Source organism: Vicugna pacos, chromosome 25, assembly GCF_048564905.1.
Source record: "Vicugna pacos chromosome 25, VicPac4, whole genome shotgun sequence".
Lineage (NCBI taxonomy): Eukaryota > Metazoa > Chordata > Mammalia > Artiodactyla > Camelidae > Vicugna > Vicugna pacos.
Genome location: NC_133011.1, coordinates 2,582,464 through 2,595,873, shown reverse-complemented (window position 1 = coordinate 2,595,873; position 13,410 = coordinate 2,582,464). Strand labels below are relative to the sequence as shown.

Below are 13,410 nucleotides of genomic sequence, written 5' to 3'. Positions count from 1 at the left end.
TTTCATTTTGGGCATAAATCATCACTAGAAAGTGATTACAAACTGTGAGTTGGCACGTAGGAATGCAGTGGATGTTTTGAGTATAGGTTAGTAAAAGGAAACTGGGTCGTTGGTGTAAACCTAGGCAAACGTGATTTGGATTTTAGGACTTAAGAATTACTCTACTTCACAAGATAATCCCATGTGTGTTTTTGCTCTGAAACTATGCTATGTTGGCCAACTTGAAAAGCATAAATAAATGAACAGGAGAAATTTGTGATAGTTCCCTACATTGCTTCTATTGCTCATATGCTCAAACCAGCTGCAGTATCTCCGAGACTGATTCGGCGGCTAATCTCTTTTCAGCGGAGCTCCCGCCGCCGTATACCGCCATTGCCAGCCCAGACGCCAGTGGTATTCCGGTCATAAACTGCCGCGTGTGCCAGTCTCTCATCAATTTGGATGGCAAGCTTCACCAGCACGTGGTTAAGTGCACGGTTTGCAATGAAGCTACAGTAAGTGAAGATTTCCATTAATAAAAGCACATAGTCTCCCTGAAGTGCTCCAGCAATGTTACTTAAAAGTAGATGTGGGCTGGATATAGACGTGGCCGTATTGTTTTTATCCTTGCTTCTCTCTGGCTGTCTGTTTTTCTTTTGTCATACAAGGATGCCTCCAGGTGTTTAAAGCTAAAGCCATTACAAAAATTTCATTATGAACTTAAATCTAATGCCATTTGGCTCTTTATTTCTAAAAAGAGACCAACCGTAGACAGTTACTTATAGTTATCTTCATTGTCTATCCACATCACAACCAAATCCATTCTGATTTTCACTAAAATGAAATATATTAAAGTTCACTACAAACGTGGACTATGTACTTACTACGTGGAAAATTATTTGAAAGTGTTTTATATCTCTAAGATGTCAGTATGGTTTTTCTAGGCTTTTGTGATTATGCATTTATTATTGACATCTGTGTCAAAGCATTTACAAACAGCTTGGTATATTCCATTTATTTGATACTAATTAAGTGAAATATTCAAAAAATCTGAAGAGCACATTTTTTAACTGAACTTTGGGAAGAGCACCTAAATTTTAAGTAAGATTTTTATAGTTTTAAGTAAGGAACTGGTGAAGTGTATACAAGTGTATACTGGTTAAATTAAATATATTTCTACTTTCATGGTTAGGGTTTATTTTTAAAATTTCAATCTGTCTCAGAATTTGCTGTTACATGTACACTGCACTATGGGGAGCCTAGTATTTAGGAATCGTTTTCTTCTCTACACAGACAAGCTTTGGCCATGTGTACTTTGGTTAATCTTCTGTTTTTGTATTTTCTGCCCTTATCAGCCAATTAAAAACCCCCCAGCAGGGAAGAAGTATGTTAGATGCCCTTGTAATTGTCTCCTCATTTGTAAGGACACATCTCGGCGAATAGGATGTCCAAGACCCAACTGGTAAGACACAGAGATTCATTCCCTCATTCATTCATTTGTTCAGTCCAACAAGTTCTTATTAAAAGTTCATTACGTGCCACATTTTGTTCTAAACCAAGTTTTTGTCCTCAAAGAAATTATAGGCCCTACAATATTTTTTTTGTTTATTAAAGAAGTGCTATTGCTTAGTTTGAAATTAATGCTCACGGGTATTTGTAAGGTAATATTCTTGAATGAGCAATGAAAGTTTTCTTGATGTTATGTAAGTACTTAATTCTCTGTAATAAATCAGCAACTCATTAAATTTAACTAAAAATAACCAATTAGTTCACCTTTGACATAGTTCATCTTAACCTGGAAGCGTTTTAATAGTCAGTGTGCGCTTTACCACATCTCAGCACTTTGCACTAGTCTTTGCTGAGTATAATCTACATAACAAGTGCCAGCCACTTGCCCATGCCAAATGCCATGCGGGATAGGAGTCCATCAAAACCTTAACTGGTTTTTTCCTGTGATTTCTGTCTGTTTGACCATTATGTGAATCACTTTCTACCCCATCTGATGGTAGACTGGGAAACTGAAAGGACAGGGCATCCTACTTTGCTTTCTGTCCAACTCTGATTAAGTAGACATCAAGGAATACCAGCCTACTCAGAGACATTTGACTGTGACTGAGCACTCTGGTCCCTTCGTGGCACACGTATTTGTTAACGCACGATATTTTAACTTACTTAGTCTTCTCTCAAACTCAAGTTGTCTTCCTAGATAGGGAATGGTGAGAACAGTTTTCTGATTCGAACTTATAAGAAGCTGGAAACAGCAGTTAAATGGTTCCCAAGATCATCTGATTAGGACCAACACCATAATGTATGTTTTCAATCCCATTCCATCTCATTTTTTTGCTTTTGAAATACTGGCTATTGCTATTTTCTATGATTTTGGCCCTAAAGCTAGACATTTAATTCACTTAGTTTATAAACCAGGTATAACCCGTTTTCAGCGCTATATTCCACGTCTTTGGGCCTGTATTACAAGTTTTGCCCTCCATCCATTTGTGGGATAGTGAAGTTCTTTCCTTTCTCTTTCCACAGTAGACGCATAATTAACCTTGGCCCAGTAATGCTTATTTCTGAAGAACAACCAGCTCAACCTGCATTGCCAGTCCAGCCAGAAGGTACAAGGGTCGTGTGTGGGCACTGTGGAAACACGTTCTTGGTACGTGACAAGACATTTGTCCTAGGGACATCACTCTGTAAATATACGTCATGATTACATAGATTTGATCTACTCATAGTCTTATAGTTTTGTCCAAGTACAAATTGATCAAAAGTTTGAAATTGAGCCTTTTTCAGAAAGACAGTTAATCAGAGCTGCAGCTAGGATGCACTGTATCTTTTGTGAGTCACATATAAGGTGCATACTCTGATGGATTCATTTGCGAAGAAAGGCTTCTCTGGGTGGGCTGATGAGAAGTAGCGTTCTCTCTCCAGGCAGAGCAGCTTGGGCGTCTTGGTTTGCTGAGTCTACCGCCCACCCTCACTTCCTCAGCAGAGCACAACGTGCACAGTTTCACGCAGAGGCCTTGCTGCATGGTTCTAGGTTCAAGAAATATTCTCATTCTAATTGATCAAAGTTTTTCTGAGTTTTAAATATGAAACTTGGAGTAAAGGGAACTAACTCTGGTATCCTTAATTAGATAAACCTTTGGATAAAAAATCAGAACATAAAGTAGGTTGACTTTATAATTTGTTCAAATGTAGAGCAAAAATTATAGGAGTTCTTGTTTTACTTTTAACGTTAACTCTAAGCTTGATCTTAAAAGGTTAATTTCATAATGACTTACCCCATCAGGAAGACTAAGAACAGGTTTTCTTTTGTTATTCAGCCTCCAAAGGAGACAAAAGATTTTCCTTAGTAGCTAACTGCTAAAGGAACCTTCCAGAGGGTAGACGTGGGGAGAGCTGAGGTTGCAGTGGTTTATAAACAAGACCTGTTGTCATTAAGGGAAGAAGCAGCTTGAGAAAGTGTAGATTATTTGCTCTTTTTTCCTTTTAATTTTTATTGTGATAAAGGAATTCATGTATAATAACTTCAAATGTCAAGGAGGACTGTAAAGCTTATAGGGGAAAAGGTGGTCATCTCTTTATCTAACTCACCCCCTGTTACCATCCCCCAAATACCTTCAGCTCTTTCAGCTGCTCTTCTGGTACGTACTTCCATGTGTTTAAATTGTTTGCTTATCTTTTTTCTTTCTGATTAAGCAGTTTTAGATATTACCTATTACTTTACAAAATGAAAGCTGATGATTTAGCATTCTTACCACCCCTGCCTACGCTCATAGTCCTTTCTCTGCTTTCGTACTTGTAGTAAGAGTTTTAATATTTTATTCGATTAATACTTAGTGTTTACATTTTTATAATTAGGTAAATTGTGTTCGCAGCTGAGCCAAGTACTATATTACATTTCTCTCCTGTATGGCTTTTAAAGTTTTCTTGGATTTGTCCATGATCACCCTTCCCTCTTTTGGATTTGTTTAATTTTTTATTTATAAATCATTAGTTCTTCCCATATTCTTCTGTAGAACTATAAAACTCCTCTCAATATAGTCAGACACGTCAGGAAATCTGTTTAGGCTTCCTGCTGCACAGCTGTTAGGCTGTGACTTTCCTTCACCTTATTCTAGGAATTCCTGTTACCTATTTTCTGTGTTGGATCCTGCGCCGTCCTTACAGTTCTTAGTTTAGTCCTTAATTTTGTTGGAGCATATCCTGTCTTAGCTTTCTGAGAAAAAATGCACGGAAATAAATTTGAGTCTTTTTACTTCTTAAAAGATTTTTAATATAATCTTGTATTCACTTTATAATTTGTCCAAATGTAGAATTACTGGTTGCCAGTTGTTTCCTCGGAAATCTGAGGGCTTTGCTCCACTATTGATGAGATCAACTGCTGTTCTGACTCCTGATCCTTCCCATGTGACCTATTTTTCCCTCTTTATTTTCTCTCATTTTCTACTTCATCTTTCATTTCTCCTAGGTTCTGATGTTATATTAGAATGTGCCTTAGGGAGGATCTTTTTGAGCTCATCATCTGGATGCTCAGTAGACCCTTTTGCAGCCCACTCCATTTCCTTTGTTCCATCTTCCTGTAACTCCTGAGATTATATCACCTGAATTGACAGGTGTTGAAGAGGTTAGAACTGATGCTACTGTTTTCATCACTACCCCGACTCTTTCTTTCTCATTTTTTTAAAAACTTTTTTTTTCAGATTTGGCTTTTTCTTTTATTACTTGGAAAATTCCTCAACTATATCTTCTAAACTTAAATTTTAAAGTTCAGATTATCTAAATTAATTTTTAATTTCTAAGAGTTCTTTATGTTATCTGATTAATTTTCCTAAATAGCATTATCTTCTTTATGGCATCTTTCTGAAGCTATTAATTACATTTTTTCTGAGGTTTTGTTTTTCTTATGCCTTGTCTCTGTTTTCTTTTTTTTCTCATTTTTTTTTATTGAGTAGTAGTCAGTTTACAATGTTGTGTCAATTTCTGGTGTACAGCACAATGCTTCAGTCATACATGAATATACATATATTCATTTTCATGTTCTTTTTCAACATGAGCTACTACAAGATCTTAAATATATTTCCCCGTGCTTTATAGTATAAACTTGTTTATCTATTCTATATATATCTGTCAGTATCTACAAATCTTGAACTCCCAGTCTGTCCCTTCCCACCCCCTCTCCCCTGGCAACCACAAGTTTGTATTCTCTCTGTGAGTCTGTTTCTGTTAGTTTTTTTTTTTTCCTGTTTTCTATTTTTTTCTGTTTGTTTTTCTTTTCTGATAGAAGTTTTACTGAAAAACTCATTCATATTTGAGAGTAAGTTACTAGTTGGAATCTCTAAGTATGCAGCAGGTGCTAAACGTTCCTCCTTCCTTCCTTCCCTCCCTCTCTCCCTCCCTCTTTTTCATTCCTTCTTCTCTGTCCACCTCCTCCTCCTTACCTTTCTTCTTCCTATTTGTCTTCTTCTTTTTCTCTTCTTCAAGAGCTGCCAACTATTAGTATTAATGTCTTTTTTTTTTTAAAGGCAAGTGTCTCTGGGGAGTAACCCTCTGATCTCTTAGAAGAGGTATACCTGAGAGACACTTACGGGAGCTAAGAAAGAAGAACAGGGATGAAGTTCTCATCTACTGTTCAGACCGTAGACTTTGACCTAACTCCTTTGTTTTTAGAATGGTGCTTTATTCTTGCCTTCTGCTGGGCCTGGTGTTCCTAAGTTCACGGGCTCTCTAGTTCAAGTTCTTTGAGACAATAAATCGCTCTTCGCTTGCATCACTCTTCCCTCCCAATGGGAGAGAGGGGTTTTGGGTTTTATGGGATGACGGGAGGAGTTTAGAACTGATGCTACTGTTTTCATCACTACCCCGAACTCCCACCTTTGAAAGCACCTTGTAGCCCCAATGTCTGAACTATTGTGGCCATGCAGTTGAATCAGCCTGCTTTTCATTGGCTATCGCTCTGTAGCCAGGCAGCTTAACCCTTTTCTTAAGTTAGTTACCAAGTCTTCATCAGCTTTCCATCGCCCAAAAATTCAAGGGCGTTTCTCCTTGGATTCCCTTTGTCCTTAAGGTATTATACATTTGTAAATCCAGCTTACTATCATTTTAGTCAGCTTTGGGAAAGGAAATGGAAATGCATGCATTTTCCAATTTATTACATTTAACCAGAATTTCTAGGATTTTTTTTTTATCTAGTAGGACAAGATAAATCTTTGCACTTACATTTTATTGATTAAATCAGTGACCAAGTACATAAATTAGGTGACATATTTATTGGGGATAGTGAAAAATTTTTTTTAATCACTATTGATTTACTATAAGATGACTCCCTTTGTAGGTATTGGCACATATCAAGTGAAATGACTAAATTAAATATATATTTACTATCCTTTTCTTTCTTGTATGCAAAGAAATTATATTTTGAATTACCATTTTAAAGTCTTCAGAATAGATTTTTTTCAACTTACTTCAGTGAACTCCCTTCTATAATTAGTTTGCTTTTGCATTCTGCCCCGTTATGTTTTATATTCTAAATCCTCGTCATGGGTAATCCTTGCAGCCGCATTTTAAGTGAGCTGATTTCATTTGTTCAAAAATACATAGAGAGTGTGTACCAGATACTGGTCTATGCACTGGGGAAACAGGAAGGTGCAGTCCCCGCCCTCATGAGATTTTCTAATCTCATAGGAGGAGAGAGACAATTAAAGCAGGAATTATGTGGAATATATTTAGGTTGCAGCCGGGAAACGCAGTGTTCTTAGTGTGCATACGAAGGCACCTCGCCTAGAGGAGGCGACGTTATCCTAAGGGCAATGGAAAGCTACAGCAGAGCTTTATGACTAATTCACCCATACATGGATGCTGTGTGTGTAACAGATTGTGCACGGGCAAGCCCGAAGACTAGTTACTTAGCTTTTCTTATTCACAAAAGTGATGACGATGGTCATAAATAGCATAAACTATTTGAGAGAGAAATGACTCTAGTGATAACAGGGTAGATAAGGGAATGAGGAGAAAAGTAAAATTAAAGACGACTGTTACAAAGGTTTATGTTTAAGGTTTTGAAATCTTCTGGAAGTGAATTCTAGAGAAGAATCTAAGCTGAGAGATTAGATTGATGTGTATGTGACATGGCTTTTATTTTTTTTTTAATAATTTATGCATTTAAATATTTTCTTTGTAGAAGAAAATTACTGAAGTAAAATGCAAGCCAGAGATGAGCTTATGAAAGGAGCTCCTTCTTAGTTAATATGCAGTGCAGGCAAGTAAATCATATTAGCATATAATTATGATTTAAAACCTTTCAGTCTTTAGGAGGAAAGGGTCTTTGGGATTAATATATAGTATTTAAAGATAACTTCAAAATTCCCAGAAAACAAAGTTTTTGGTAATTAGGAGAGCACAGTACTAAAGTGGAGGCTATCACCTTTGAGAGTTTCAGATTAATGAGACATGCTGAGTATTATGAAAAATAAACAGACCTGAAAAGTCTCAATTCTGACTTGAGGACTTCACTTTATCCTTATTATTATTCTGATCCAAATAATCTTACATCCTTTGTAGTATTCTTTGCCCTTCAAGCTTTTCACTAATAGGATAATTCATTTACTTACTCCCTATGTGTTTCAGCCTTGGCTTACAAGACCCAAAAGCAAGTCCAATAGCATTGAAAATAAAATATGAAAAAATCAGGGAGAATGAAAAATAAAGTAGAAATATGATGAAGCCATGCAGAAGAATATATGTACGCATAATATTTAAACCTGTGAAGTTAAATTTGACTGAATTCTAGCTGTGAGCCTTCTGTGGTCAATGAAAAGAGGAAAACAACTTATTACAAGATATTCATGATGTTTCCTTAAAAGTTCATGTCGGAGCTTTTACTAAAATGCTGAGACCCAAGAGAGAATTATTCCTATGGATTAAGATAAAAGAACAGTATAATGGACTGCGTCCTCAGCCATATCTGTCATTTATAGTAACATAATATAATATCACTGTCATAATGCTAAAATTAAATCTACTATGAATTTATGCTGTTCATACTATTCGTTTCAGGCCTGACTGAAACCAAGGATAATGTTTAGAAAAGCTAAATCTGTGTTTTCCAAAGTGTATTCATTAGAACACTCATTTTATAGGGTGGTAATAAGTGTTATGTGAATAAAGAGTTCCAGGATACTTGAGAATTTCCAGGAGGAAAGAAAATTCAACAGAATGTTTCTACAGGTGTATTCCTCAGCACTTTGAGCATGTATCATTGTTAGAATCCAAGAGGGCGTTTTATCTGGTTTGTGCAAACATTTTAGAATCTCCAAACAATTTTAAGGTAATGGCCTAGCTAGACCAGTGTTTTGAGGGACATTGTTTAAAAAATAATTTCCCGGAAGATTAAAGGTGATACAAGCTAGTCCTCCATTAAAAAGTAAAGAAGTTTCTTAAGACAACTAAACAGCAGAGAGCTTACTATTGCATCTATGCCGGGCAGGCATTCTCTGTCGTTAATGGAAAGCAAGTCCACGTGCTTTGTCAAGTAATACTTGGTTATGGAGTTGGCATTTTCCAGTAAACTCTAACACAACCTACAATATGTGCCTGAATTATAGAGGATGATTGAAACTTTGCCCTGAAGTGGGCCAGTGTAGTACCTTCAGACAGGTTCAGATTTGCTTCACTTGTTCCCAGGGTCCTCTGGGTTGATGCTATAGCAGAGAGTGACCGTAGTTTTAACTTGAACATACTTCAGAGTATTGATGACACCAGTTGCCTACTGTACCCATTAAAAAATAAAATCCAGCAGGGTACTATCAAATGACTAGGTTTTAGCAGTGTAACTTTCTTATGTGCCTTCTAAGATTGATTTAAAAATATACTTTTGAGAAACTAAAATGGTTAGAAAGAGCCAAATATTGGAAGACGTCTACTAAAAATGATTGGGTTTTAGAGAAGTTGCTATTAATCTTTCTGATAGAAAATAGATAATTACTCACAATAGTCAAAATATGGAACAGTGCAAATTCATCCACAATGGATGAATGGATTAAAAAGATGTGGTACATATATACAATGGAATATTATTCAGCCATGAGAAAGGAAGATATCCTGCCATTTGTGACAATACAGATGGACCTTGAGCACATTTTGTTAAGTGAGATGTCTGACAGACAGAGAAAGATGAGGACTGTATGATACTCCTTATATCTAGACTTTTTTAAAAACTCAAACTTATTAAAAACAGAGAGTGAAGTAGTGGTTACCAGGGATTGGGGGGAGAGTAGGATAAGACTGATAGTGTTTAAGGGTGCAGACTGCTAAGAAGTAGTAAATAAGCCTCAGAGATCTAATGTACAGTATAATGCATATAGATAATATTGTACTATAATTATATAATGTGATAAATATCAATATAATAGCAACCATGTTACGATACATAAGTGTATCAAAGTAGTAGACTGTACACCTTAAATTTGCACAACGTTACATATCAAATTTACTCAATTGCAAAACAGGAAGAATTAGATTTTTTTCTATTGACACTTGAAGAGTTGGTGGTAAACTTTTATGAATGTAGAAGCTGCATTTTAGATAAGAGAACAGTTGAAAGTCAACTTCTTTCAAAAGCACAGGTATTTGCATTTCATTCAAATGGATGATGACAGAATTATTCCTAATAATAAATGCTTTTCTATTCTTAGTTTGCAGCATTTAAATGAGTACTTGTAAACAACAGAACCAGATTTGTTAGGTTGCTGGCTGTATAACCTACTGATTATACAATAAAATCTTAGGTGCTTGTCAGTAATAATTGAATTTATCATGCATAATCTGTGCTAAATTTGGACTAAACAACCTCCCTTAGCTTGGTCACCTAAAATTCTAGCATTCCTAGGCCAGTGCATTGGCCTTCAGGCTTGGTTACTCTTTGTTTAAGGGTTTTACAGTTGCTTCCTCAGCCACTTCTAGCAATGAAAAACTTTAATTTGAAATGATATTACAAGTTCCACAACTAATTAAAACTAATTACAAAAACATAAAAAAGTACTTAATAAGATTTCTACTGTAGTCTTCACTTCTTAATGTTCTATACCAATTTCTGTAGAAATCTGTGTAAATCTGTTTAGTACATTAATTTTAGAAGTTTTGCTATTAAGTATAAGTTTTGAAATAAATTAACTTGTTACAAAATAAGTAAGGAAAGACAGATTTAGCACTGCTTGAAAAAAATGTAGCCATGGCTCGGCATTCGCTCGGCATTCTGAGAAGAAAACAGTGAATATTCATGTAAAGTTCCATTTCTAGCCTATTTATCTTGGGACTCTGTATTCCTACTGTGATTGAGAGAGATTATTTCAAGGTTAACTAAGTTTCTGGAGGTTTGAAGTAAAAATGGAGAGAAATCCAAGCAAAACCAGATTGATTTATTCTTTTTTTACAGCTAATCATTAGAAAATTGAAAAGGAAAAAAAGTCATGCATCAGATACTTTCTGAAAGTTATCTCCTATTGTGTGGGAACATTTCAATATGCATAACTTAGTAAAGCCCTACTCTACCTAGAATTTGAGGGTTCCGGATAAAAATGAATGGTCTGGAATCCTAAGCAAAGATTAATTTTAATGAAGGAAAAGTTGTTTTGATGATAAAATTGCTAATGTACTTAAAGGAATTCTACAAAGGATATATATATTTTATGAGAATATATATAGAAAAGCAAACGATGGAAGGTGAGAAAGGCATTTTGAAAATTTTGGGGGTTAAAGATTTACTTTAAATTTACATTGCACATCCTTTCCAAAACATTAACCTACTACCAGTAATCTGAATGACAATACTGTGAGGAAGGTAGCCCATTCTGTTACCTATATTACAGGGAAGAAAGTTGTCCATAAAAGAGTGTGTTTGTTACAAAGAGTAAGCAATTAATGAGCAGAAAGCAGTTTCCTGACATTAGCTCTACCTGTATATGATTTGTTTAGCTTATTTATTTTGTGCATTTTCCACATACATAGAATAGTTGCATTTTAGTAATGAGTCTAAATATTCGTGCATTTAAAAGACTATTCATCAATATTTAAAGGAAAAACAACTTTGAAGGTACATGAAATATGTTTTTATTCCCTGGCAGTGAACTGAGACATAAAGCTAAAAGCAGTGACCCCAATTACGGCATTACATTCAGTTTCATTGCAAAGCAAACCTAGATTGCATCAGAACCTTGGGAAAATCATGGGAACTGTTTCAGAGGAGAATCCCAACCTTTATTTTAAGGGAGGGGGAGATGTGTTGGAGGGGAAAAGCTCATATAACCCTGAAAAGGTTGATGGCCTCTGCTGTGATCTCTGAGGACATTTGACCTAAAAGAAACATCTTATCAGATTGGATAGTTTTCAGTTGTTTTTCTTTTCAATCTCTTCTTATTTATTTTACAGTGGATGGAACTGAGGTTCAACACTCTGGCAAAATGCCCACACTGCAAAAAAATGTAAGTTCCCTTTATTGGAAATACTAGTGGGAAGTACTTGAGAACAATTTAGAGTTCAGAATTTTCACTTAAGTATATTTTTATTTTACAACATACTCTAAGATGAATACATGGTTAATATATTTATGCTTTTCAAGACTAAAAAATAGACATCTTTAAGTTGATTAATATATTACATTTTGAAATCAAAATGATTGGGTTTATCTGTTCTCTGAAGGGAAATCAATTTCTAAGAAAGTGAAATTACTAAGATTATCAGTAACCTAAGAGGATTTTCAAATGTTCTAAGAGGTTATAATCTATTACAAATAATCTAAAATTTGTATTTTTTAAATGGGCTGTAATCTAGGAGAAAACCACATTTAGGGGGTTTATAATTAGGTAGTTGTTAACTTTTGTCATCCCCTGCCTAATAAGATTATTATATGATGGCAAAGTTTTTAATAATTATTTATCTCCCTTAACTATTCAGTCAGTTTCTCCATATTCCTGAATGGGTATACCTAAGGAAAATAACAAAAGACAATATAGAAATGGGCAAATAGAGAACATTTTGATTAAAGACATTTTATGCCATCTGTGTTGGGAGTCCCCAAGTCACTCCAAGATTTCTTGACTTTCTGGGGGAACTAATAGGAATTAGTATACAGTCGTACTCACAGCTTTATGGTGAAAGTGTGGAAAACAAACTCAGCAAAAGAAAAAGGCACGTGGGGTAAAATCTGGAGGAAACCAGGAGTAAGCTTCCAAGAGTGAAGTCCTACAGGACTTAATGCCTCCAGCACTGAATTGTTACAACACATGTGAAATGTTTTTGACTGGAGAAGCTCATTAGAGACTCAGTGTCCCAGGTTTAATTCGAGCTGGTCATATAGGCACCTACTGCATACCACGTACCAAAATTCCATACTCCCAGAAGGAAAGCAGGTGTTCAGCATGACCCCTATTGTTTGCACAAACAGCTTAGGCACAACAAGGCTTATCAGTAAGGGAAGAGTGGGGAACTTTTTTGAAGTCTAAGTTCCCAGATGTCAGCCAAGGGCCAGCCTTACAAGCCAGCTTCTCTAAGGATAGCAGTCTTAGGCGGGCTGTATTAACTCTTTTCTGCACAGCATCTATTTTGATAATAAAAATGTCATTCAAAAGTTGCTGTTTCCCTCTTCCATGCGAGGAAATTAAGCAAAGGAAATTAAACTGGAATGTTGTGGTAATTTAGTATTTAAAATCAAACATACGAGCTCATAGTTGAATCTTTGTGATCCTTAGGCTAATATAAATACTGTGTCTATTTTGAGAGTAAAATAATCCTAAGAAGGGCTTATAGGAGAAAAGAATTAAAAAGTGCCTGAGAAGCAGAGTATATGTAACAAAATATCTCAATTTATCTGTGTTAGATTTAATGCTGGCTAACAATAATCCTGTGAGAATAACTTCTTCACAGCACATTTCTAGCTTTAAAGCAACAGATACTTCATTTTTATTGATTTGTGAGATTAATCATCTGAATGCTTAACTTAGTTGAATCCAGAAGTCTGTACATGGTGAAGCAAAGTGAATAGTCCCAAATAAGTGCACAGAAAAATGTGTACTTGAGGGACATCCCGAACACATGTGAGTGAATATGTATGTGAATAATCCATATTTCTGTAGGTTATCTGTATTTTCCCAAAAATGAAGAAAATCGAATATATCTTAACCAAGAATATTAAGCTGGATTTTAAAAATCTTATAGAAAGTAGAAAAACAGGGACTGGTTGTTAGCAGACTGTGCTGAGCACAGTGATCATTGCGTTGTGTACACGTGTATATTAGCTGTAGTCTTTACGACAGTCACAGACAGCAGGGATCATTATCCTCATTTTACAAACAAGGAACTGTTAGAAAGGATAAGGATTTTGCTCAAGTGATTTGCTTGGCTAATCATTTTAGAACAATGGCAATATTTTGCTAA

At 35.5% G+C, this 13,410-nt stretch overlaps 1 protein-coding gene across 1 annotated transcript in view; it reads left to right on the top strand.

Annotated features, from left to right (window-relative positions):
• PIP4P2 (phosphatidylinositol-4,5-bisphosphate 4-phosphatase 2) overlaps positions 1-13,410 on the top strand; it is a 52,056-nt gene that overhangs the window by 26,856 nt on the left and 11,790 nt on the right. The window contains exons 2-5 of the mRNA XM_006209698.3: positions 346-494; positions 1,335-1,441; positions 2,512-2,635; positions 11,407-11,459. Of these exons, the coding sequence (XP_006209760.1) occupies positions 346-494; positions 1,335-1,441; positions 2,512-2,635; positions 11,407-11,459 (433 nt within the window). The remainder of the gene's footprint in view (positions 1-345; positions 495-1,334; positions 1,442-2,511; positions 2,636-11,406; positions 11,460-13,410) is intronic.